The 23,999-nt window shown below is 27.6% G+C and overlaps 5 protein-coding genes and 1 non-coding gene across 7 annotated transcripts; 2 read left to right on the forward strand and 4 right to left on the reverse strand.

Moving 5' to 3' along the window:
- Positions 1 to 15: 15 nt before the first annotated feature.
- Positions 16 to 6,230, reverse strand: LOC106790022 (glycerol-3-phosphate acyltransferase 3-like). The gene is made up of 9 exons (XM_014754661.1): positions 5,987 to 6,230; positions 3,169 to 3,456; positions 2,912 to 3,052; positions 2,658 to 2,792; positions 1,427 to 1,660; positions 1,039 to 1,154; positions 805 to 946; positions 501 to 709; positions 16 to 394 (listed from the first exon to the last, which is right to left on the reverse strand). Exons 1-9 carry the CDS (start codon positions 6,137 to 6,139, stop codon positions 307 to 309), a joined length of 1,506 nt encoding a protein of 501 aa, XP_014610147.1. The 5' UTR covers positions 6,140 to 6,230; the 3' UTR covers positions 16 to 306.
- Positions 6,231 to 6,899: 669 nt separating this feature from the next.
- LOC106790021 (another transcription unit protein) lies at positions 6,900 to 9,968 on the reverse strand. Of its 2 annotated transcripts, XM_014754659.1 has the most exons (7): positions 9,789 to 9,968; positions 9,548 to 9,611; positions 8,710 to 9,318; positions 8,262 to 8,632; positions 7,559 to 8,146; positions 7,250 to 7,451; positions 6,900 to 7,165 (listed from the first exon to the last, which is right to left on the reverse strand). In XM_014754659.1, exons 2-7 carry the CDS (start codon positions 9,591 to 9,593, stop codon positions 6,993 to 6,995), a joined length of 1,989 nt encoding a protein of 662 aa, XP_014610145.1. In that variant the 5' UTR covers positions 9,594 to 9,611; positions 9,789 to 9,968; the 3' UTR covers positions 6,900 to 6,992. The 2 variants fall into 2 exon arrangements, with proteins under 2 accessions (XP_014610145.1, XP_014610144.1); XM_014754658.1 differs by having other exon boundaries at positions 9,548 to 9,968.
- Positions 9,969 to 10,479: 511 nt separating this feature from the next.
- LOC106790033 (ATP synthase subunit e, mitochondrial-like) lies at positions 10,480 to 11,833 on the forward strand. Its single transcript, XM_014754673.1, has 3 exons — positions 10,480 to 10,625; positions 11,209 to 11,365; positions 11,543 to 11,833. The coding sequence occupies exons 1-3, from the start codon at positions 10,569 to 10,571 to the stop codon at positions 11,584 to 11,586; spliced, it is 258 nt and encodes an 85-aa protein (XP_014610159.1). The 5' UTR covers positions 10,480 to 10,568; the 3' UTR covers positions 11,587 to 11,833.
- Positions 11,834 to 12,210: 377 nt separating this feature from the next.
- Positions 12,211 to 12,283, reverse strand: Trnak-uuu. The gene has a single exon. It is a non-coding gene; the product is annotated as a tRNA-Lys (tRNA).
- A 209-nt stretch (positions 12,284 to 12,492) lies between these two features.
- LOC106790032 (dihydropteridine reductase) lies at positions 12,493 to 15,244 on the reverse strand. Its single transcript, XM_014754672.1, has 5 exons — positions 14,916 to 15,244; positions 13,626 to 13,709; positions 13,289 to 13,535; positions 13,014 to 13,206; positions 12,493 to 12,921 (listed from the first exon to the last, which is right to left on the reverse strand). The coding sequence occupies exons 1-5, from the start codon at positions 15,003 to 15,005 to the stop codon at positions 12,822 to 12,824; spliced, it is 714 nt and encodes a 237-aa protein (XP_014610158.1). The 5' UTR covers positions 15,006 to 15,244; the 3' UTR covers positions 12,493 to 12,821.
- Positions 15,245 to 15,696: 452 nt separating this feature from the next.
- LOC106789997 (E3 ubiquitin-protein ligase KCMF1-like) lies at positions 15,697 to 21,576 on the forward strand. Its single transcript, XM_014754612.1, has 8 exons — positions 15,697 to 15,949; positions 17,016 to 17,183; positions 17,260 to 17,399; positions 17,516 to 17,712; positions 18,282 to 18,474; positions 19,426 to 19,637; positions 19,723 to 20,170; positions 20,443 to 21,576. Exons 1-8 carry the CDS (start codon positions 15,934 to 15,936, stop codon positions 20,635 to 20,637), a joined length of 1,569 nt encoding a protein of 522 aa, XP_014610098.1. The 5' UTR covers positions 15,697 to 15,933; the 3' UTR covers positions 20,638 to 21,576.
- The last annotated feature ends 2,423 nt before the right edge of the window (positions 21,577 to 23,999 follow it).

A 23,999-nucleotide genomic window follows, 5' to 3' on the forward strand; every position in this document is an offset into this window, starting at 1 on the left:
TATATATATATAACAGATGTAATTGAAGATTATATATATCAAGCAACTCTAGAGATACTAGTATTCTGATAAAGCTCTATGATGATAATCTACATATCATATCCAATACAGTAAACCAAAGTGCAATATTCCATATTTGAAGATACAAATAAGTTCGTTTACAATATTAATTATGCGCACGATGTTATAAATATTCATAAAGATGACACAAGTAGGTGAAACAACAATGCAGATAACAAAATATCTGATTCAATGAAGTTTATCACGTGCTATGCAAGAAATGATGTGACTAGAAGGAATGTATGTTTATTCAACTTTAAAGCGTTTACTGAATTCTTCTTGTTGTTTTTCCCTCCATTCTTTCTTTGGTTTCATTCTTTTAAGTTGACCGTCCCTGATAATAAAATAAAAACATATATTTTTATCTGTAAACTATAATTTTTTTCTTCTACAATTAAAAATTAATTCTTATTTTAATTGTAATTTTAATTTTATTTTACCATTGTAAATCAACAAGTCCACCTTGTCTTGCTATAACTGATTTTACTCTATTCGCAAAATCGATGCCAGTTTCCCCTTCATTTCTATACATTGGAGGTAAATACCAAACCTCGCAAACTATAGCCCAACTAGACATCATCATATACAAGTATTGTAACATTGAAAAACGACTGCTATTCCAAAATGCATCACCAAATCGTGGATCGTACTATATAAAAAAGAAAATTCATGATAAAAATATTTAACATTTCCAAGAATGGCTATGAGTACACGCACATACATATAAATAAATTTATGCATTACCTTGATCGCAACGGGATAAATGACCCCACCTACTTCAAAACTACCTTTTTTGAATTGCATAACGGAAGTGTTATTAATACATGTTCCTTCAGGAAAGATTAATATTGGTGGATTTGTGGGATCTGATACGTGTTCTTTTAATCTAAATATAATGTAACATAGCATAAAATTAATTAGATTATAATAAGAAAAATTATAAAAAGTAATGGAAGTATGTATATATTATTGTTTTACCTTCTTGTAACTGCTTCTCTATCTTTAACTTCGGAACGTTCAAACCATATATGCGGAGAAGCACGAGCAAGCGCTCTTTGTAAAATACCCAAGAATCCACCATGCCTCTGACCTATCTATTAGTTAGATTAATTAATAATAAAACTAATTATATTATAATAATTGATTATAACATTTAAAAAAGAAAAATCAATTATCAAAGTAAATGAACAAAAACATAAAACAATTGTTACAAAAGAACTAATGTATCTTAACATATGTATCTAAACAATTTTAAATGAATTCAATATGATCAATACATAATTTAATAAATATTATTAATATATTATTTATATGAACTAAAAGTCTATACAAATAAAATGAGCATATAATGAATGATTAAACGTACCAAGGAATAGCAATTATCACACATAAGTACAAGTACATCAATAGGAGACGTGTGATTAGCAACACAAATGCCTCTGACTGGTCGATTTTCTGGATGGTGGTATGTAATGACTGAAGATAAAGCACTGGATAATACGGCAAAGCACATTATGGAGACTTTGTAGTTCAGCCATCGTTTGAAGCTACCCTCTGGAACGTAGCCCACTACTGCTGTGCACAATGTCAGCCACATCACCTGTAAACCACAAGCTTTGCACCTGAGAAACGATGAATCCCTCTGAATAGTTGCTGTGTAGATACTACCTGTAAAGCAAAGTTACAGGATACTGTTACCTGTAACACTTACGAATTTATAATGACTTTGACAAAGTAAATTAGATATATCTTGAAAAGATTTGTACTCACAAATGGAATTTCTAGTAGTCAAACTTGTACAATTTGTTAAAAAAATAATGATTATGCTAAATAGGCAACGACAAATTATTCATTATCATAATAATAATATGTTGCCATTTATGCATAAATTATAAGTAAAAAACAATTATTTTATATTAATTACTAATAAAGAAAATATTTAGTGACAATATTCTGGATTATATTATTACATTTACTATTTATTCTTAAATTTGCAATTCGATGTATTTAATTACGTTATATTACCTAATTAAAATTTCTTTGCATGCATAAGATACAAATGTTGACAATGAAGGTATGATTTAGCTACCTCCAGATTGTTTATTATGATCATTTCTCCAAATCGAAACATGAATCTAAATATAATATGAAGTGTCTGGTTATTTGTCCAACGCTTTTGAATATCTGTTTGGTAAGAATCCAAAGAAATATGTTGCATGGACAAAGTATAGTATCTAAGAAACTTCATTATTAGTGAAGTTCAATCTTTGATATGCATATAGCAAAAACGTTTAAAAAATTATAATGTATGCAATCGTATAAATTGAACACTTTGATATAAAAATCTAATACTCGATCTATAATAAAATAATATAGAGAAAAAGAGAAAGAGAATTCATAATTATAATTTCATTATATAAATTTATACACAATTGAAATGTCATCATTTCATACCTGTAATAATAGCGATAATATTGCTTAGATTAAAAATATATACAGTATTTTAGATCAATTTTTTCTGAAATATATACATTATTTCTTTTATATGTTATCATAAATATTATAAGGAATGAAAATATTAAATATATTGAACTTACTCCTATGCAACAGATAAGTATTCTCAAAGGTAGAAGAAAACAATATCGCATAAAAAATCCAAACATCCATATTACTGTTAATTTCCAAGATATAAACTCGTAATGCCTATTTGTTCGTGTGAGAAGATTCCAATTCTGAAAATATAAGGAAATGATAGATATGCAATAGGTCATAGATATGAGAATTATCATTTTTAATTTTGTATAGGTATAAGAAAATATTAAAAAAAGAAAAGAAAAGATAAAGAGTTTACCTTTAGTTCTTCCGCTTCAAAACGTGAAGTTACTTCATCTTCGATAATGGCTTCTACTCCGGCTCTGATGTAATCTAAGCAAATCGCTGGTTCAAATGCTTTTTTGAGAGTTTCAAAAGAATTGCGTCGTATAAGAGTATTCTAAATATATATAAATATTTTCTTATGTTATACATTGCAACTCTTATTTTTTATTTTAATTGTTTATCGTGTAAATATAATAATAATAATAATAATAAAAAAGGAAAGCAATTTACCTCCTTACTACTATCTATATTCTTTGAAATTTCTTCAATTTTCTCATTTGTATATTCATCTGTATGATTCTTATTATTTTGCATCTCTGGTTCTGGTAATAAAATCAAATCAGTTGATCTAGCTATGACTTGATTATTACTAACAACTCCATTTTGCATTTGACATTCCTTGTCCACAGAATGTTTGTCCAATTTTTTCTTCATATTTCTTGAAATAGATTCATATTCATCTTCTTCCTCCGAGGTATTATTTTTATTTCTTTCTTTTTCTATATTTTGTCTACCGAACTGAAATCACAATTACAACAATAATTATTTGTTTGTATATTTGTTATATCAGATATTAATAAAAATAATAAAATGTGAAAAAGAGACAAGTAAAAAGGAGTCGAAGTATCTAACAACAAATAGATATTAATAAATAAAATAAATATTATAATAATCGGAACAAAAATTTAATTACGATTTGAAAAAAAGTATTTGCTAATTTTCTTATTTAGTTTTTTTTTATCAAACTTCTCTATGTGATTTAACACCAAAGGAAAATCATGTTTGCACACCTATACGGTATAAGCTATAGCCATTTAAATAAACCCACGAACAGTATTACCGTTATATTTCAAATTAACCTTTGTTCATCACGTGGTAATGCAGATAGGTAAACTATGAAATATGATACATTGGATTTTACTTTGAAGCGTGAATCAAAAATACAAATTCTCTAAGGCGTGTAATAAATGAAATTTAATCAATCTACATATTATCATTTTCCATGAAAGAAATAAACAACCAAATTTTTGTAATTTGTATCATTATCTTATAAACATACTCAGTTGATTGGCACAATAATGCTTATCAATAGATTAAAAAAAAACAAGAAAAAAAAGAAAAAAAGAAAAAAAAAGAAGAAATTAGCCTTGAGACAAGCTTTATCACTTTTTATCCCTTTATTTTTTTTTCCTTTTCTTTTCTTTTCTTTACTCTTATTATTTATCATTAGAATATTATTATAATTCATCTTAAAAAAGGAGACAATTAATAAAAGACGATTAGGTCCCGCTTAAAAATTGGACATTGCCATTTAGTCATCTCTTTTTAAAAACAGCGCGTTCCTTTTACATGCTTCAGTGGAGTATATTAATTATAAGTATATAAATTTAGTATACTTATATACATATATACGTAGTTCTTTACCAACAACAAATTTTGTATAGAACTGTTTTCCTATAAACAAACATTGTTTTTACAATTCAATCAATGTGCCTATTTACATTGGTAAAATACATGTAAATATTTCTCCAAATACGAATATAACATTTAACTATAAGTAAATGTATTTGTTATTTAAATCAAACTAACCAAATGGTATTCTGCATTTTTTATTATTGAAATATATTTTTTCTTTCTTTTATATATCATAAATAAATGTCTACCAAATGGATAAAGAAAAAAACAAAGTTAACTTAAATAAATATTCAAGGTAATCGCGTCTTCTTGAAATCAAAGTCTATCATTACGAATAAAAAATAAATCTTTCAATAGTTGAAACACGCGATGTGATTTCATAAGAGATATCGAAACTTACTAGAATAAGAAAATGACTAAACCAAACGATTTCTTGTTTATTAATATATATGCAATTTAAAATAAGATTTTAAAAAACAAAAGCACTAATATATGGAGTATTTGTTAGAGAAAATAAAAAATACAGATGATAAGCGTTAGTCAAGAATTAATTAAACAGTACTAGTAGTACTGTGTGTGCGTGTGTGATAACAGTATTACATATCAAGATAATAAAAGACATGATTATTATTAAATTAAAAATAATAAGATATTTAATGTGTGATTATTTCGATATAATTAAAATCAATTTATTATTTTAGATCATAAATTTTTCGATATGTTAAATTTTATGTACGTTTTCTAAAAAAGTTTTTCTTGCAATCAGTATAAACTGCGAAACATTTAGATATGCAAATGAAATTACATATAGACATGATTGCGTGCAAAATATTTTTACAAACGGTGATAATTGAAGGTAAAGAATTATCATTTATAAAAAATTAATTAAACAAAAATTATTAATTATATACTCGTAAAAATATAAACTAATGCATTTTTAACTAAAATGTAGTGCATCCATTAACAATAATATGAATACTTTATTAGCTCTTCAAATTATCATAATTAAATTATTTTCAACATTTATCTTTATAATATAATTAATTGTATTTTAACAGTTAAATAGCGCGATATTTAAAACAATATTAAATTATATGTTCATGATGCAGATTTGATTGATTTAGATATAAATAAAATTGTAACATTTAAATATATCGATGTATTATCTAAATAAATAATATTTTTAAAAATATTTTAATATTAATACACAGTGTATGTTTGAAATTCTTTTAATTGAGGTAAATGTATAAATCATGTTATAATTATTTTTAGGTTAAACATGACGTTATATCTAAGATCACTTGAAAGAATGTACATCATTATTATGGGAGAGTATCATTAAATTTATTTATATTCAAGGTTAACGAAAAGAGAAAAACCCGCTTCCATACGTATTGCATGATTTCTTGCTGAAGAATCATGAGAGACAAAAAAACAAACATAACCTTAGTAAGAAAAAAAAAAGAGTCGCGTGACATAATAAGATAATTATCTTTGATCGAACACTGTAGTAGTTCGATATTGTTAACATAAAACTCGATATAAAATTAGTCAAGTTTCAAGATTCAAATTGGCTCACGTTAGAAACTTACTATTTAAAACATGATTCCTCTATTTTTACTAGTTGACTTACCTCAAAAAGTGCTAATAATAGTTTTATATATATTCTTCGAACACCGAGTGATTTGCCGATTGATGCCAGAAATATAATAGCAAGTAAAAACATAAGGAACGGAGTCAATAGCAAAGAAAACGCAAATGAAATTACCACCCAGGGGAACGCCATTTTCCTAACTGTCGAGCACTGTCTAGAATTAAAGTTTCGCGGAGCTTATCTTCGTACATTAAACTGTTGGAAAGGGAAGTCAATACTCTAGATTGTAAACCCTAAGTTAGACAGGTTCTTTTAATACAGGACTCTGCTCCATCTATCGAGTAAAGATAAGAAATAAGTACTTAATAGTCATTATCGATATTTTCATATTAATCTTATCTGTTTATCTGATGTTTAATATTTTCACACATTGTTGATGGTATACTTTTAAATTAATCTTATTTCAGTTCTCATACATTTAAGAAGAATATATATATATATTATAAATTCCATTTTTTTAAATTATGCAAATGTTTCATAACTAAACAAAACTGTTTATTATCACTATCGTAATTGTCATTATTACCATACTCTCAATATCACTTATCTATATGTACACTTGAAAATTTATTTACAAAAAAACTTTCAGAAAACTATTCAGATCAATAGATTATTTTTAAATAATTATTTGAATCATTAACGATCTATAAAGCAAATAAAAAAGAAATACTATTAATTTAATATATATTATTTACACACAGTAATAGTTTAACGCATATAAAATTTTCCTGCTGTGTAGACAAATGTAGATTTAAAAAATGTAAAATAGCTAACTTACTTACGTTCCACATTTAAAAGATTAAAACATGCTGATTCATGTATTCCATTAATAATGTGTTCATGATAATAGAAAAGGAATTATAAAAGCTGTAAAATAGTGAAACTAATAATATTGAATTTGTCAAGAGAATTTGAATTAATAGTTATTAAATATACATGTGTGTATAACATTATTTTAATATTTGCCAATAATAACAAAATTCATTTAGTCGCTAGTATTATCAGCTTGATTATCATCTTCTCCACCGCTTACTGAAGCACTCTCGGAATTAGATTCATCATCAGAATCTTTAAGTACTTTCCCTTTAATATTTTTCTTCGGCCTCATAGTTTCAAAGTCCGAACCTTCTTCGTCGGAAGAATAAATATTCGATGCAGCTAGCAAAAGAAAAAATTACAATATTTATTAAAATATACACACATTGTAATATAATGCACAAAATATATTAAAAAGATATATACCTTTAGAAGTAGCAGCAGCTCCCTTTTTATATTTATTTTTAATAGCTGCAAGTGAAATAGCCCCTTCATCTTCAGAAGCGTCATCGTGATAAGCATCGACACCATATCCGGTCGAAGCTCTTAATGTGCTTCGACCTCCACTGGCAGATTTTTTCGTCTTACTCTGAACACGCATGGCCATTCTTAATTTCTCCTCTTCTTTCTGTGTGAAATTTATAATTAATTATTTATTATTTATATCGAGATATATAAAACAAAATTAACGATAAATTAACATAAAAAATAAAAATGAAAACATTTTATCCTAACCTTAATCATTTCATATCTATTTTGATCTGGATTCATTCCCACTTGAGAAAGAACTTTAATACCAGACGTTTTTTGTGATCTGTCTGCCAAGGACATAGTCATTTTTCTATGTGTAAAGGACTCAGTTGAATGAGGACGGAAAGTTAATTTTGTCCTAAACACTGCTTGTCCTTGTAGGCCAGTACCTTGTCGAATGTAAAGGTGATTATGATCACCTTGTAGGGGCTGCTTATATACATCAAATATTTCAGACCCCAAATGCAATGACATACTGCCATCTGACCATTTAACAAACCTAGCATTACTTTCATGCGCAACTCTTCCACTATCATTGAATACTTCTTTCCATCTTATTGTATTTTCAACTTTGAGTTTTAATCGTGCTCTACCTTCCTCATCTAAAGTTTCTTCCTCGTCAATCTCATCTTCATAAGTGTCATGATCAAATGGTCTAGTTTCTACTGATAAGAAATTAGGAAGCTTGACAAAATGTATTTCTCTTCCTAAATCTGTTGATATTTTAGGAATTTCCACATCGATCCTCGTTTCTGGTGGTGGTTCTGGTTCATCTTCTTTATCTTTCTCATCCTGCAATAAGAATGTATAAAATATAGCTTATGACAATTACAAAATAATATTACATAGTATATATATATGTCTGTGATCGTAAAGAATATTCAATGAAATAAGTTTGTAATCATACATCTTCGATAACAGGTTGATGACTTGGTCCTTCCCCACCACTATCAGATCTTCCTCTGCTAAGACTTCTACTCCTACTTCGGCTACGGCTTTTACTTCGACTTCTACTTCGACTATCACGTTTTTCTTTATTTCCAGTTTCTCTTTTTTCTTTCTCATCATCTGTACTAATATCACTTGCATCACCAAACAAAGCATCTGCTGTTGGAGCTACGCCATCATCTTTATCTTTTTCTACATCTTCATTTTCAGAATCTGAACCTATTACAACTTTATGCTTTTTCGTAGTTTTTGTTTCTTCTGATTCATTAGATTTGCGTTTTTTAGATTCTTCTAAATCACTGTCATCAGATTTTGCACTTTCTTCGTTACCTAAAAAAGACAAGAGAGATAAATCAATATGACAAATAGAAACATATACATTTAACATAAATATGTGTTTTACTGACCAGCTGCAATAAAAGATTTATCAGATTCATTATCACTTCTATCTTCCTTAGGGCTTTGAGACTTTCTCGAATCTAACATCTTCGACTCATTTTCTTCATCAGACTTTCTACTTTCTTCCGATTTTCTACTTTCTTCAGACTTTCTGCTTCCTTCTGATTTTCTACTTCCATCTGATTTTCTGCTTCCGTCTGATTTTCTACTTCCATCTGATTTTCTGCTTCCGTCTGATTTTCTACTTCCATCTGAYTTTCTGCTTCCATCTGATTTTCTACTTCCATCTGATTTTCTGCTTGCATCTGATTTTCTGCTTCCATCTGACTTTCTGCTTTCATCTGATTTTCTGCTTGCATCTGATTTCCTGCTATCATCTGATTTTCTGCTTACATCTGATCTTCTACTTCTATCTGATCTCTTACTCGCATCAGATCTTATACTCACATCCGACTTTCTACTTGCATTAGATTTTCTACTTGCATCCGACCTCCTGCTCACATCTGACCTTCTACTTTCATCCGATCTCTTGCTTACATCTGACCTTCTACTTGCATCGGATCTAGCTGACCTTACACTTGATCTTGATGATACAGAAGCGTTGTCGGAATCTGATCCTATTACAACAATTACAATTATATTCAGTAGTGTTCATTATACAGTAATATTTTATTTTAGTAAGTTATAAAAGTAAACGTATATGCAAAATAATAATCTGAGAACAGATTTAGTATTATATATCAATAAATTAACATATAGAACATATTTATTTATATCAACAATTATTGTGTAAACATAAATTTTATTTATTAGTTCTAATCAAATTCTTAAAATTGAAGTACGTACCGGAATCTCCGCTCGAATCTCTTAAATTTTCCTGTATTGGTGACATATTTAATAAATAAACGCACTATAACCAAACAATTAAATTTCTAAATAGAAATAAATCACAAAAATATAGATAATATTATTAGAACTTTCAATCAATCATCTTTTCTATACATTATTTTATCAAATACTCTTAATGTTTAATTTAAATCTAAGAACTATTGAAATTGAAATAAACATCTACTACAAAAGTATTTACTGTTAGTTTTCACGCAGGGAACTGTAGGGTTTTTATTTTTTACTGATCTGATTTGTTAATAAGAAATATTTATTCGATTAATGGTCACATGGTCAAGGAATATCAATATTTCATTTAGGAGAATCTTTTTAGTGTATAATATACTTCGTATTTATAAGTAATATCAAATGATACATAGACTAATATTTCTAAAGTATATATAGTCTCTCATACAAATATTTTATTCAATAAATCAATTTTTTTCACATTCCATTAAAATTGTTCGTATTATTGACAAAATGTATATCACAAAAATATAAGCTAAAATAGGATACAATTAAAAGTTTAATTGTTGGTATCACTGATATTTGAATTGAAAGTTCATCGAAATTAGTAGAGATAACTTTTTATTTGTTTTTATACTTACAAGATGTACTTTAACAAGATACAACGTTCTAACCGAAAATATAAGAAATAATTAATGATAATAAAACTCTAAATACAAGTACTTATCTGATATTAATTAATTTATAATTAAACCAGACAAAAAAAAGTCCATTGTAACCAATAGTTTAGTATCGATTACTGCTGAGGTCAACGATAAGTTAAAATCTAGTAACTTTCTGATGGTGTGCTTCTGTGCTTCCGCTTCAAAGCATTAGATTTGTAAATATTAGCAATGGTTGGATATTTACGCGGTTACATAGGAATGGTTTAATATTACTAGTAGTTACTTGCTGATAGAGTAGGAAGTATTCGAGGATAGTACAGAAATATTGTAAGACAGACGTCAGTAACAAAATGTCGTCCTCTGTGGAACTTAATCCAAGACCCGTTCGGGTATCTCCTTTAATAAAGGTATATGAAAATAATATTAATATGCTCTGTTAACATACATTGTATGCGATTAATAAATATATATCTTAATATAGTAACATATTACAATTTATTTTCTTATTACGTATTAATTGATAAAATTAATTTCCATTCCAAAATTGTATTTTATTATATAACTTTTATTTTATGATTGAAAAATTAAACAACAATACATTATTATTTGAAATTAATACTTCATTGTTTACAGTTAGTTCGAAATTCATACGTCATTTGTTTTCTAACCTTTATATAATTGTTTTTAATAGTTCTATGCAATATCGATTTGAATTTATCTCTTTCTAATTGACATCTATATGTTTTTCATTGTAAATAACAATTAATTATGAACAAGTAGAAGATATAAAGAATAATCTCATATTTTGTTAATAAAATAGATTCATCTAAAAAAAAAAATATATATCTTAAAGGGATTACTATTGCATTGATCTTAATCTTATCTGAATTTTTTTAACAATTTATTTGTATAATATACAACCTTATATATTTAAATATATATTGAATAAAAGAAGAGTTTTAATATCTGTGAATTTAATGTTATATTCAGTTTTCACGATGGACATTTCTTACTGTGGGTATATTATATGGAGCTTATTTTCAACGTAAATTTAGTAAAATAGAAAATGCTCGTAGAGAGAAAGAAGAAAGAGAGAGACCAGCACGAGAAGCAAGAGAAGCAGTTGAAAGAGCGATAAAATTAGAAGGTAATTTTTCTTTATTATTTTACATAACTAATTATAATGATTTATATTTAAAAATGTATAATTTTATTAGAACAAAATAAATTGTCATTTTAAAAAGTGCTTTCTAACATACAATTTGTGTATAATCTATACTTGATATATTGATATTATTAACTGTATTTATTTTTCTCTTTTCAGCTGAAAAGAAGATGTTAGATGACCTCCTACAAACAAATAAGTAATTCTATGTATACTTGCTAGTGCATTATTAATGGAAACTGTTTTCATGTAAATAATAATAATAAAAATATTATAATATTCAATATTCACCTATGTATTGCTCATTAAATTATCTTAATACATTAATAGGAGAGAGAGAGAAATCTTGTTTTGAAATATGTAACCAATTTACTTGATTATTACGAGGAAAAAGTTTTCTTTTTTATGGAAAATATATATATTATTTATTTTATTAAAGATTATGCGTATGTTATAATAATAGTTTTTATTAAATTGTTTAAGACACAACATTGTATTTTATCATTTAAATTAAGTACAATTTGTTTTTTTTAAGTTATTAAATTTAAAATTGATAAAAAAAATTTTATTTAAGAAAATCGTAATAAATTAATATAAGTGAAGATTTGTACTTCGTAAGATTTATTTCACATATGTATATTTTTTGTATAAAAAAATTTACTGTTCAATTGTTTTATTAAATGTTAATTAAACTCTCATGTGAAAGAAAAGATATTTGAAAATATTAATAATTTTAATAAGGTATAAAAATATTTTTAAAAATAAAAGAAAAGAAAATTCTATTCATTTCATTGGAAAACATATTTATGTAACGAGAAAAAAAAATTCGCCCGAACAGGGACTCGAACCCTGGACCCTCAGATTAAAAGTCTGATGCTCTACCGACTGAGCTATCCAGGCGCTTATTTAGTCTGGCGAAAAATAGCTACGTATGCTAGAATTTTATTTATTATTTAAAAATCAATACAGTAATATTTACATTTTTCATCGAAAACAAATAAAAAAATAATAGTACTATATTTTTAAAAAGAATAATACTTATTTCCGGCTTATTTAAATTAATATACCACAAATAAGAGTGAAAGAGAAAGGATAATACAGTCACGATCTTTATATAGGAATGCATTTTAATCATTAAACATATGTATAATAAGAATTATAATTATTTACAATAATATTTGTCTGTACAAATAAAAATAATTTTATCATTGTGGAATGGTTATAGGAGTAAAACTATGTAGAAATTAAAAGAAATATTAATGAAACAGACAACATTTAACAATATATTCTAACAATATAATATACTTGGATATTCACAGAAATTATGTCGAGATATAGAATATTTTTTATTTTTTATAATGATTAATTATTTATTGTCTTAAATGCTTTCAGAGATTTTTGTTCCCATTAATCTTTTTCCAGAATCTCATTTTTATTTTTAAGATTCTACCAATGTTGTCTTGTTGTCTTTAGTAATCAGCTGAAGAAGACTACCATTGGCAGGACGATCTTTATTTTGAGACCATTTCCAAAACAAGCTATTAATGATAAAAAAATATATTTATTAATGTATTAATATATATAAAATATGTACATGTTACAATATTTTTATTATATATGTTATACATACTCTGATACAAATTCAAGAGGTGTCCATGTACTTTTGTCAGCCTTAGGCATCCACTTTCTATTCATTGGAGTGTCCAAAGTAACAGGTAAAATAGCGGAAACAATAGAATCTTCAGGTAAACCACTATCCTTAGAAGCTAAGGATTTGGTCAATTGATGGACTGCTGCCTTAGCCATCCCGTAACCAATCATACCTAAATATTTACATAATGGGATTTTCTCAGTTATTTGTTAAAAAGATCAGCAGGAATTCTATTTAAAGGATTCTTTAAAAACCTGGGGTTCCTTCTAATGCAGCTTTAGCACCAGTCAATGCAAGAAATCCTCCTGTCTTCAAATAATGGGATGCAATTTCAGCCGCAATAGCTGAGCTCCAAACACTTTGTTTCCACATAAGATCATTATTTTTGATAAAATCTGAACTAGAAGCATTTCCTCCAGCCCATCCACCGGCTACGCAAATTACCCCATCCACTTTTTCTTCATTCAAAATCTTTTTCAGTTCTGATAGGATATCACTTTCCTAAATAATATATATGGAAACTATATTAATATCATTATTTCATATAAATAATTAATAATAAAATTAAAATTAGATTTTTTTTAAATTCACCTGCTCCTCCCAGTTTCTAGTAGCTTTTAGAACAATGTTAGCATCTGCATCTTCATTCGGTTTCATATCAATAGATCCAACCCACTGAAAAATTTTATTATTTATTTATTATATATTTTTATATTTTTTATAATTAAACAATTTAATATAAAATAAATTAAATACAAAAAAATCAGGTAAATAGCAAAAAATAAGATGGTTCTAATTTATTTTATTTAAACAAATTATAACAATTGTTATTAACATATATTAGTATATATTTAAATAGTATTTTATATTATAAATAATATAATTATTGTTAAGTAATAATATTAAATATTATATATAAAATATAAAACATATGGAAAATATACTGTCTTATACATATACATTTACACGAAAGGAATTGTTCCGATCTATAAGATAACGTGCACAGGTACGTGTTGCGTATCTTATCAATATACGTAAGTTTCATCCATTAGAAAAAGGATATCATAAAAAAAAAAAGAATTTTCAAAGCTTACTTCAAATGTTTTAGAATTTCGAGAATAAATTTGATTAATAAATAAATGTCTACAATTAGAAAAGTGATTATTTATTTCGCAAGTGTTTCTTTAATATTATATTTATCTATAGAAAACATAATTCATTAAATGATATCCTTGGAAATAAAATTTAACGATGTCTTTTATAAGCTTTCGAATATTTTTTTTATTACAATATTGCAACAAGTCATTCTCCGTGAAAAGGAAATGTATATTAGCCTCCGTAAACAAGGTTATCCTTTAACATAATTCTGTGTCCTTGCGTAACTTTCCTTCATGTTTTTATAAGTAGTATGTTACGTGCCATAAACTTATTATATATATATATATATATATATATATATATAAAAAAAAGAAGTGGAAAATAACAAATACTTCAGAGGAAAAAAAATGAAATCATTGAAATTCTTTTTCTTACGGTATTATTTAGATATGTTAATAAAATTTCAATTTCCCGCGAAATTGTTTTCTTATCAATAAATCAGTTTAAATCAAGATTTCGATTAATATTTGGCAAAATCAAAAACAAATTACTTATTAAACTCCTATACATTTAAACATTTTCATAAAAAGAAAAAGAAAAAGAAAAAGAAAAAGAAAAAGAAAAAGTAAAAGATAATATTAATTACATTATTTTTTATCTTTTATTTGAAATTATTCGAAATATGTTTAATATACTTCTGATTACTTTATGATTTATTTACTTTTTTATTATTTTATTTTTTTTTCGAATTATAATATTGTATTGAAATATTTGTATGCTTACCCAATTCTTTGATTTAAATTGGGAAACACAAACAGAACCCAGTGCACCCTTTCCACCGTAAACGATAACACGTCCCAATACTGTTGCCATTGTTCACAACAAGTGCATAAATTCAACGATTCGCGAGAATGGTCCGGGATTCAGCGATCGACTACGAAAGAATACGAATAAGAACGAACCTGACTTTCGGAAAATGTCGTGAGATTGCTAGATTGCCGGTTCTCGACATAGAATAAAATACTAGACGACCATTCGAGAAGATAATTTGGGATTACATTATATTGGAGTAACATCTTAAAGGCCGACACGAAGCATCATTTCATTCGTTAGAATAAGAAACCAAAATAATACAAACGATTAATTTAATTATTTTTTTTAGGTTATAATAAACTTAATTTATTATAATTACAATTTACACACAGTTTTAATAAAAGATTAATTATATAAATATATATATGCGTGTATATATATAGTATATATTAATTTTGACATCAAAATCATTTGAATAAAGTTTATGAAATTCTTTAACTAGCGATTGGTCAATTTTTTTCGCGATGATATCACTATCTATAATTTGAAAAGTAATGAATTTAAACAATGGTAATTATAAATATAGAGAATTTATAAAAGATAAGAATATTATTGCAATATTGTTTAGTAAATATTGTAAAAATTTGTAATTATTATTTTTAGAGAATATATCATTATTTTAAATTGTATTTTTCGCGCGCTGATAACATTAATCGTGGCAACGCCGCATGTGCAGAAAGAGAGGCCGTGCCCGTAATGTTCTCCGGGAGCGTAGGCTAGTGTGACGTCACGGTAGCCTAGTTGGGTTAGGTTTTACGCTGGAAATTCTAACGAAAAATTTTTGTTTGACGATTGATGTTTTCCTCGTCGCATTTAACGAACTGAACGACGTAACGAGCTGACGTAGTGGCGACCGGTGATCGTGTTTTATAAGTCGTGCGATCGCGAAACCCCGCGCTGTCGACGTATATGAAATTTTAAACGGAAAATGAGTCGACATGAAGGTATGTACGTGTGTGCTACCTTCTGACTAGCAAGTCAGCTTGGTCCTCCTCGTGCATCCAATCTAATATAATAATAGTAGACAAGATTTTCATATCTGATGGCATAATAAATATTCATGATGAATTTATATCGCATTCAGGGATAATAAGATGATTTTTTTTCATGTTAAATGTTTCTCTGAAACGTTTCTCTTTGAGCTCAAGACGGATCGTCCTAATGTCAGTGCCAGATGGCAGCACTGACACGAAAATTCACTCGAATTTTTGCCAATTTAAATTACACTTTTTTACCTATTAAATCGTATTCTTTTTAATATGGGCAATATTATTCATGTTTTCCAATTTAAAACGATCATTAATTGATGCTTAATGACAAATGATAAGTTGTCAGAATGTATTACCAACTGATTACTTTCAGATCAGTTTTTATTCTTAGTCTCTTTTATCCCCTCGCTCATCCCCTCATTCATTCTTGAAGACAGATAATTTTACTCTTTTCAAACATATTGACATTATTTCTTCTTTTTTCCGACATTTATCTATATGTTAGATCTTTTATCTATTGATACTAGCTTAGAGAAGTTTTGTTAATGGTCTTTGTTAATCGTGTCTCAATGACATAATATTTGTTACAAATATATTGAATAATTTACTTATATATATATATATATAAGTTATACATATATATAAGTATATATACTTATTTACATTTACTAACGTAATTTTTGTAGATAATGACTTTGAATAAAATTTTGACTTTGATGTTCTTAGTATGAAGATTTGGATCATAATAACTTTTGCATAATAAGATGTTCTTGTATAGATGCACATATACATGATATATAAATAACATTGATATTATCATGTCTTTTTTATATCGTATCTATTATATATATGTATATATGTATCTATTTACTTTTTATAGTATATCATGATGCATAGAAAAATTAAAGTTCTAAAGAGTAATTGCATAATTAGTATTTATATTTATATTTGCATATGTTCTTTTTTATATTTCTTTTTTATAAATATAAATATTTTTAATTTTGTATTAATTTCATTACAGGGGTAAGCTGTGACTCCTGCTTAAAGGGTAATTTTCGGGGTCGCAGATATAAGTGCCTCGTATGCTACGATTATGATTTATGTGCTACCTGCTATGAAGGTGGTGCAAGTACTACACGCCACCTTACCGATCATCCTATGCAGTGCATTCTTACAAGATCTGATTTTGGTTAGTGACTAATTTTTTATATAATAAATAGTAAAATAAATAGTGACTGCATTTTAATATAATTATTATTTTGCAGACTTATATTACGGTGGGGAAGGTGTCAGTGTAGAGCAACCTCAATCTTTAACTTGTCCTTATTGCACAAGAATGGGTTTTACAGAAGCTACTTTGCAAGAACACGTTGCTGCAGATCATTCAGACGCTTCATTTGAAATTGTGCGTATATTTTAAGAAATATTGATTTTTTATAATAAAAATATTTTGTACTGTAGAAACAATAAGATTGTTTTAAGACTATTCTTTTAATATCTTTGATATATTCTGTGTCTTAGGTTTGTCCAGTTTGTGCAGCCTTACCAGGTGGTGATCCAAATAATGTAACAGATGATTTTGCTGGTCATTTGACATTAGAACATCGTAGTGGGCCAAGAGATCTCATTTCTCTTTTGGATGAGCCAGCTACAAATCGACATGGAGTTAGACGAATACCACACCCAACTAGAGGTGTAGGAGGGCAACGTCCGCGCAGGTATACAAAAATACCGTCTTTAATAATAAGGGATGATTATACAATTGTTGAATTATTTTTAACACTTAAGATTTGTGAACAGGAGAACATCTTTCTGCATTATGTTTCTCCTCTATCAGCATGATTTTTCATAAAATATGATACTATTAACCTTTAGTGGTTGTGAAATCTTTTTTATTTATGAATAGAACGTCCAATTATCTATGGTCGAAATAATTTTCTCTTGTATAACGATACTGTTTACTATCCTATCTAAAGTTTATATTTTGTCTATATTTCAAAGGTTTATGTTCAAAGATACTAGAACGTGTTCCAATACAATAAAATAAATTTCGTAGATTTTTAACAACAATAATAAAAATGTTTTTTAAGAAAGATTTTATAATACGAATATAATGGTAAAAGTGTCCTGTTGGGAACCCTATTTCAACGTAAGACTATAAACGATGAAAGTACTTTTGTAGGAATTTTCGTGACCTTTATCACTAAGGCTTAATAATCTTTCAGTGTTAAGGCACATTGTCATCCTATTGTAGATAATGTTCATTGGAATGTCATTGGACCTTCAGGTCCAACATGCATTTCAGTTCGTCTGGGGGCTTAAGTCCAAGTAGTCGAGAGGGTATAGATCCAATAGCAGAATTGTTATCGCAACTGTCGGGAGTTCGTCGAACTGGTAGTGGAACTGGACAGAGTTCTTCTGCACCATCTCAGCTACAACAGTTGCAAATGCAGTTACAATTGGAACGGCAGCAAGTTAGAGTATGTATAGTTTCCTGAGCTTATGTCTCTTTAGTGATATATCTTTGCGATAGTTTTTATGTTCGATAAAAATTGTTTTTTTCTTTCTTTTTATAAGCATATTAGTTAATTTAAGTTGAATATAGTGATAATTAAATAAATCGAAAATAATAATTAACACTTTATTGAACAGATACTTCGCTCAACAAATATAATAATGTATCTAATATATATTAATGTTGTAGTGTATTTACATTTTATCATTTAATTTCAATGTAAACAAATATCTAATTTAAGGTTTCAAATTATTTGTATTTTGCCGCCTAAAATTTACAATGTGAAGTCACATCAATGTCACTTTTAACAATATAAATGCTTAGTTGAGCGAAGTGTTAGGAGAAAGTGTTAAGAGAAAAGCTAATTAGTTAAAATATTTTGAAATTATAAAATATTTATATGAAACACGTATTTTTTATTGATTAAAAAGTACGCAGAAATATATTAGTTATCAATTTTGCAAACAAACTGAACACATTGTGGGGCGACTAAATTTTATCTACTGAATGTTTGAGTTTTAGAAGTTATATTGGCTGTTTACTGAGAATAGAAATTCAACATAAAATATTTCAATGATTTTCTACATTTTCAAAAATATTTGGTTTGATAAAAAAACGTTTGTACAAAATTATAGGGTAGAATCTGTTATTAACGCGCAATCGACGTGCAATGTGTTAATACGCGTACTTCGAGTCAATCAAAACAAGTTAAAATGATGTAAACAATCAAATAAGAGTACGTCAGAAAAATATCTATATATTATCTGTGCACTTGAGCGGAAACATTTTTCACCGCACAAAAATACGTTAATATTGATTAGTGAAATATAAAATATGTAAAATTTGTAATTGCTTTATTTGGATAATAATTGTGTTAATGATAATATCTTTAATGTTAATATCATGTAAATTTTAGGCTGCTAGGCAACAGCTGGAACGGTTGCCCAGGAGACAGACACAGGTTATTGGTACAGTTAGTGGAGGTGGTGGTACAAGTGGTGGTCACTCTACTACTATGGCCAGTGTAGTGGCAAGCAGTACAAGTAGTAACAATAATGCAACCAATGCGGCCAACTCATCTGTTGTTTCATCTACCAACTCACAGAACTCAATGTTTTTGTTGCCTAGGTAATTGCTATAAATTATTTTCTTTTTATACTTTCTTTGTAGTTTTTTTCAGAATTTCATATATATATCTGTTTAATTTGTACAGATGCATTGCAACTACACTATCTGATTCGCAATTGCAAAATATTGAACGCGAGAGTGCAAACAGAAGCCTCTTCGTACGTGAAATTACGCTTGGGACGCTTTCGCAAACATTGCCAGATTTGCTACAGCAACAACTGTCTATTGCACAGACCCCGATATCAAGTGCAACTACTGCCACGACAAGTCCTGAGACACCAAATGCTTCCACGATTTCCACGAAAAAATTAAATGTAACTCAAGAAACAAAACGAGATCAGACATCAAGTAAACATGTAACGCCACCGCCTGTGCAGCCACAACAACAATCGCACATTGTCCAAGCTGCAACTGGTAGTGTAGTAGGAACAGGTCTGCAAACTCAAGCATTATCTACAAATTCTACTAGTATCACGTCGCAGAATCAACCTATGGTTCAAACGTTGATGCATACTGTACTACCCCAACCACTGGTAAGTCCTCCTTAAGTATATGGATAGAAATTCTGGAATTTAATTTTCGAAAATGTTTTATTTATTTATTAATAAAATAAAGATTGTGCTGATGTAAACAATATGTAATTAATGATTAGAAGAATATATATTGTAGTTTCAGATGTCTGGTTATTTAAAGCGAGTATATATATAGATACATTAAAAAAATCTAAAATGATTATTAATTTACTTTCGATATTGATTAATGAACTTATAAAATACGAATTTTAGATAATAATGTTATTAAATAGGTACTGCAGCAGCCACTGCCTCCACCAATTAGGAATACCGGTACTGGGACCATCAGAGAACCCATAGCAAGCCCAGCACCTGCATATATGAGAGGTGGAGTGGGTCCGGTTGGTGTTACAGGTCCTTCACGTAGAAAGCCAGTTAGGGCTGTAGATGGAAGAAACCAATCTACGGAACCTCCACCCCCGCACTAACCCCTCCTTAGCCTATACCCATCCACCCAGATTCCTCACAGGACCCTCTAGCACTAGTCCTAGCACTGTTTAGAACACCTCATCATTATTGTTATTATTATTATAATATTATATATTAATAATTATTCAAATGTCCCCTCCTGGTCCTCTTTGCCCTTCTATTTTCCAAACTCTAATCTCGTTACCTTTTACCATTATGTGACATGGAACAAGGGCAAGGGCTAATTTCATTGTTGTATGCAGAAAATGTATATAACTTCTTGCAGTTATGCTCGGGATATGATTTCTTTGTTTAATTTTCTTTTTTTCGATTACAGCAAGTCTTGCCACGTTCTTTTAAACAACTAGATGAATTTATCAATAATTTAATTTCATTCAAATTAATGGATTCCCTTTTGAACAGCAACAACAGTATATGTTTAACGGTTTCGTATATAATGAAATGATGGATCTTTAAAACATCAGCGGAAGAATATTTGGTACCCGATTATTTGAAAATTACGATACCATGCGTGTCATATTATTTAATTATTTCATTGCTTCTTATATGAAAGTAGCAAAAATAAGTTTTACGTCAATTAAAACACAATTGACTATTATTTTCGAGTAGTAATATGTTTATCTACTATTTACTCAAAAAGATACAATATATTTATAAAATATTCATAATCAATATGCCTGGGTTGGTCCATGATACTACTAATTTTTTAATTTATCATTTTCCGCTCCTTTCTCCTTACGTAATTTATCTGTAACGAGAAAGAATTTGTGTCAATATTAATATACTAATCACTGCTCATATATTAGGTTGTTCATTTAGTTATACATTATTTCTTTTGCGATTTTTTAATACTAACTATATGTTTAAATTTAGTGTTACGTCTTACTGTAAAACTTGAAATAAATTAATTTAGGTTTCAATGAAATTATAGTTTTCAATAAAAAAAAAAAAAAAAAATACACACACAATGTATTTTGCATATATCATTAATTAAGTCACAATCACAAGATTAGATTTTTCATATTTACGTGTGTTATCGCTAATAAAAAATAATAGAAAGTTTGTATCTCTGTGCGCGTAAGGCATGTTAAAATAGTTTCATGATGTTTTCAGTAGCATCAAGGTTGAGTTTCATTGACCAGCCCATCTAAAAGAAAAAAGGAGAAAAAACTAAAAAAAAAAAAAAAATAAATAAATAAATAATAAAAAACCAAAAACCCCTTTTAAAATCTTTTTTCGCTAAAAATGAATAAAATTCATTCTAATATCAAATATCAAAATTATCATAGAAGGATTATGAAAAATATTGCTACTGAAAATCAGATCGGCACATATATTTATTAAAAATATAATAAGAAATATTGTAAGCAGTTCAACATATTTTTTATTTGTTTATTGAATCGTAGTAATTACGTAAGTACATACATACATACAATCATTATGTCAATATTGACTCTCCTTCCTCTGAAGCATGCCCTTGTTCTTGAACTTCTAATCACTCCATTTTAAGCTATACTTAATAATAATAATGATAATGATTAATTAAGAATAGTAACGATTACAGTACTGTTTGTACGCATGTGAGTATTATGTCGAAGCCAAGGGAAATAACGAAATAGGGGCAATAATTTATTGCTTTTTCTAGAAGAAAGATACGGCAACAATAAAAACAAAAATAACAAAAATAAACAGAAAATATCGAAAGGGTTTTTTATGATTATGTCTGAAAAAGAAAAAAAAAAATATGAGTTAATAATACAGAAATATTCTATATGTGCTTATTCCAATATTCGATTTAATAGGACTGTTAAAATTGATAAATCAGAATTTACATGAGACGTATATAATTCTACAGATACATTCGATACAAGTTTACAAAAGAAATATTATAAATGCTAGAATCAAACAATGCTTCCTATCATTGAGCAATTAATGATATGTCGAGATGATTGGACCCCTCCTCTCACCTCTCAATCCTAGTTTTTACGCATGGTTTTGTTTGTTTCTTTCTTTTCTTTTAATTTTCTCTTATAATAACCCTTTACCTTGCAATAAGTTTGCCGTTATTATTATTATTTTTTGTTTTATAATTTTATTTGGGTGCAAGAAATGTGGATAAAAATTCGAAGACGGGAAACGCAAGTAAAAAAAAAAAAAAAAAAAAGAGAAAAATCTATACAGTAAAAAAAAAAAATTGAATATAAGGAACTTTAACAAGGAAGAAAAAAAAGATTAAGAATTAAAAAATAAATGCATACATGTATATGTGCGCATATATGTGTGATGTAGTTACGTAAATGTATGTTTAAATATATTAAAACATTAACAAACGCATACGAGCGTGCGTAAGTTTGTGAACAAAAAAAGAGAAAAAAAAAAGTAATGAAAAAACTAGTAAAATATATAGTATGTGATTTGATTTTTTCTTATACTTTGTCTAGTACCTTTTTAAAGACTAATTATCTCTCTTATCTATCTGTCTAATGTAATATTGTTTACAAATAACTTTTCAATGTTCGATGCACTTAGAATAGCCGTTTAAAGGATTACGCATAAAAATTTATGCTTTTTTTCTTTTTTATTCCTCCTAAACGTATCGCAATAATTTCTATACTTTATCTATCTCTCGCGTAGTTGTTATCGATATAGAAAAGTTATATTTATTCAATAAAAAAAAGAAGCAAAAAAAAGAAGAAAAGAAATAAAAAAAAAGAAAAGAAAAAAAGAAAAGTAAAACTTCACATTCTTTAAATGCAAATAACACGCCTACGTAAAAGTACAGTAGATTTACAATAATAGAAAGATAGAAAAGAAGTTGCGTACCGAATTTATCTATGAACAATAACAATGGGAGAAAAAACAAAATCATCAAGGATTATTATCCTATGAGAGCTAATGTTTTCATACAATTAGCTAAAAACAAAATAAATAAAATAACGCTGATGTATTTAAGGATAAATCAAAGAAAGAATATACGTATATATAAACCGGACAAGTAATATAGAATGTGGCTCAAAACAAAGAGACTCAATTTGAAATCGAGTATATATATATATTATGATAAAACTGATTAATTAAAACTAACGTGATGAGGCTTATCGTTAGAACGAAGCAAGACTTTTTTGTAACGATTTGATACACCAAACAAGAGTTGGTCCAAAGATGTTTATGTCATATATAAACGGAATTACATATATATATTATTTTTCGCAAATTATAATAGATATCTATAATCTTTTTATTTTTTTTTTAGTTTTTTTTTTTTATTTCCAGTATTATGTGTCAGTAAAAGGTATGTATCCTGTAGCATACGTGTGAATTCCTCACATTTTAAGATTAGGAAGAGAGAGAGAGAGAGAGA

This window comes from Polistes canadensis, unplaced genomic scaffold (assembly GCF_001313835.1).
Source record: "Polistes canadensis isolate GaletaPanama2010 unplaced genomic scaffold, ASM131383v1 scaffold_210, whole genome shotgun sequence".
In the NCBI taxonomy this organism is placed as follows: domain Eukaryota; kingdom Metazoa; phylum Arthropoda; class Insecta; order Hymenoptera; family Vespidae; genus Polistes; species Polistes canadensis.

Coding starts and splice junctions, on each gene's coding strand:
- LOC106790022 (XM_014754661.1), bottom strand. CDS start 6,139: ATGGCGTTCCCCTGGGTGGTAATTTCATTTGCGTTTTCTTTGCTATTG. Junction 3,053..3,168: donor ATATAGATAGTAGTAAGGAG/GTAAATTGCTTT, acceptor ATATATATTTAG/AATACTCTTATACGACGCAA. Junction 947..1,038: donor AGAGAAGCAGTTACAAGAAG/GTAAAACAATAA, acceptor CATTATATTTAG/ATTAAAAGAACACGTATCAG.
- LOC106790033 (XM_014754673.1), top strand. CDS start 10,569: ATGTCGTCCTCTGTGGAACTTAATCCAAGACCCGTTCGGGTATCTCCT. Junction 10,626..11,208: donor GGGTATCTCCTTTAATAAAG/GTATATGAAAAT, acceptor TGTTATATTCAG/TTTTCACGATGGACATTTCT. Junction 11,366..11,542: donor AAGAGCGATAAAATTAGAAG/GTAATTTTTCTT, acceptor TTCTCTTTTCAG/CTGAAAAGAAGATGTTAGAT.
- LOC106790032 (XM_014754672.1), bottom strand. CDS start 15,005: ATGGCAACAGTATTGGGACGTGTTATCGTTTACGGTGGAAAGGGTGCA. Junction 13,536..13,625: donor CTAGAAACTGGGAGGAGCAG/GTGAATTTAAAA, acceptor TATATTATTTAG/GAAAGTGATATCCTATCAGA. Junction 12,922..13,013: donor CCTCTTGAATTTGTATCAGA/GTATGTATAACA, acceptor TATCATTAATAG/CTTGTTTTGGAAATGGTCTC.
- LOC106789997 (XM_014754612.1), top strand. Junction 17,184..17,259: donor TCTTACAAGATCTGATTTTG/GTTAGTGACTAA, acceptor ATTATTTTGCAG/ACTTATATTACGGTGGGGAA. Junction 18,475..19,425: donor TGGAACGGCAGCAAGTTAGA/GTATGTATAGTT, acceptor TGTAAATTTTAG/GCTGCTAGGCAACAGCTGGA.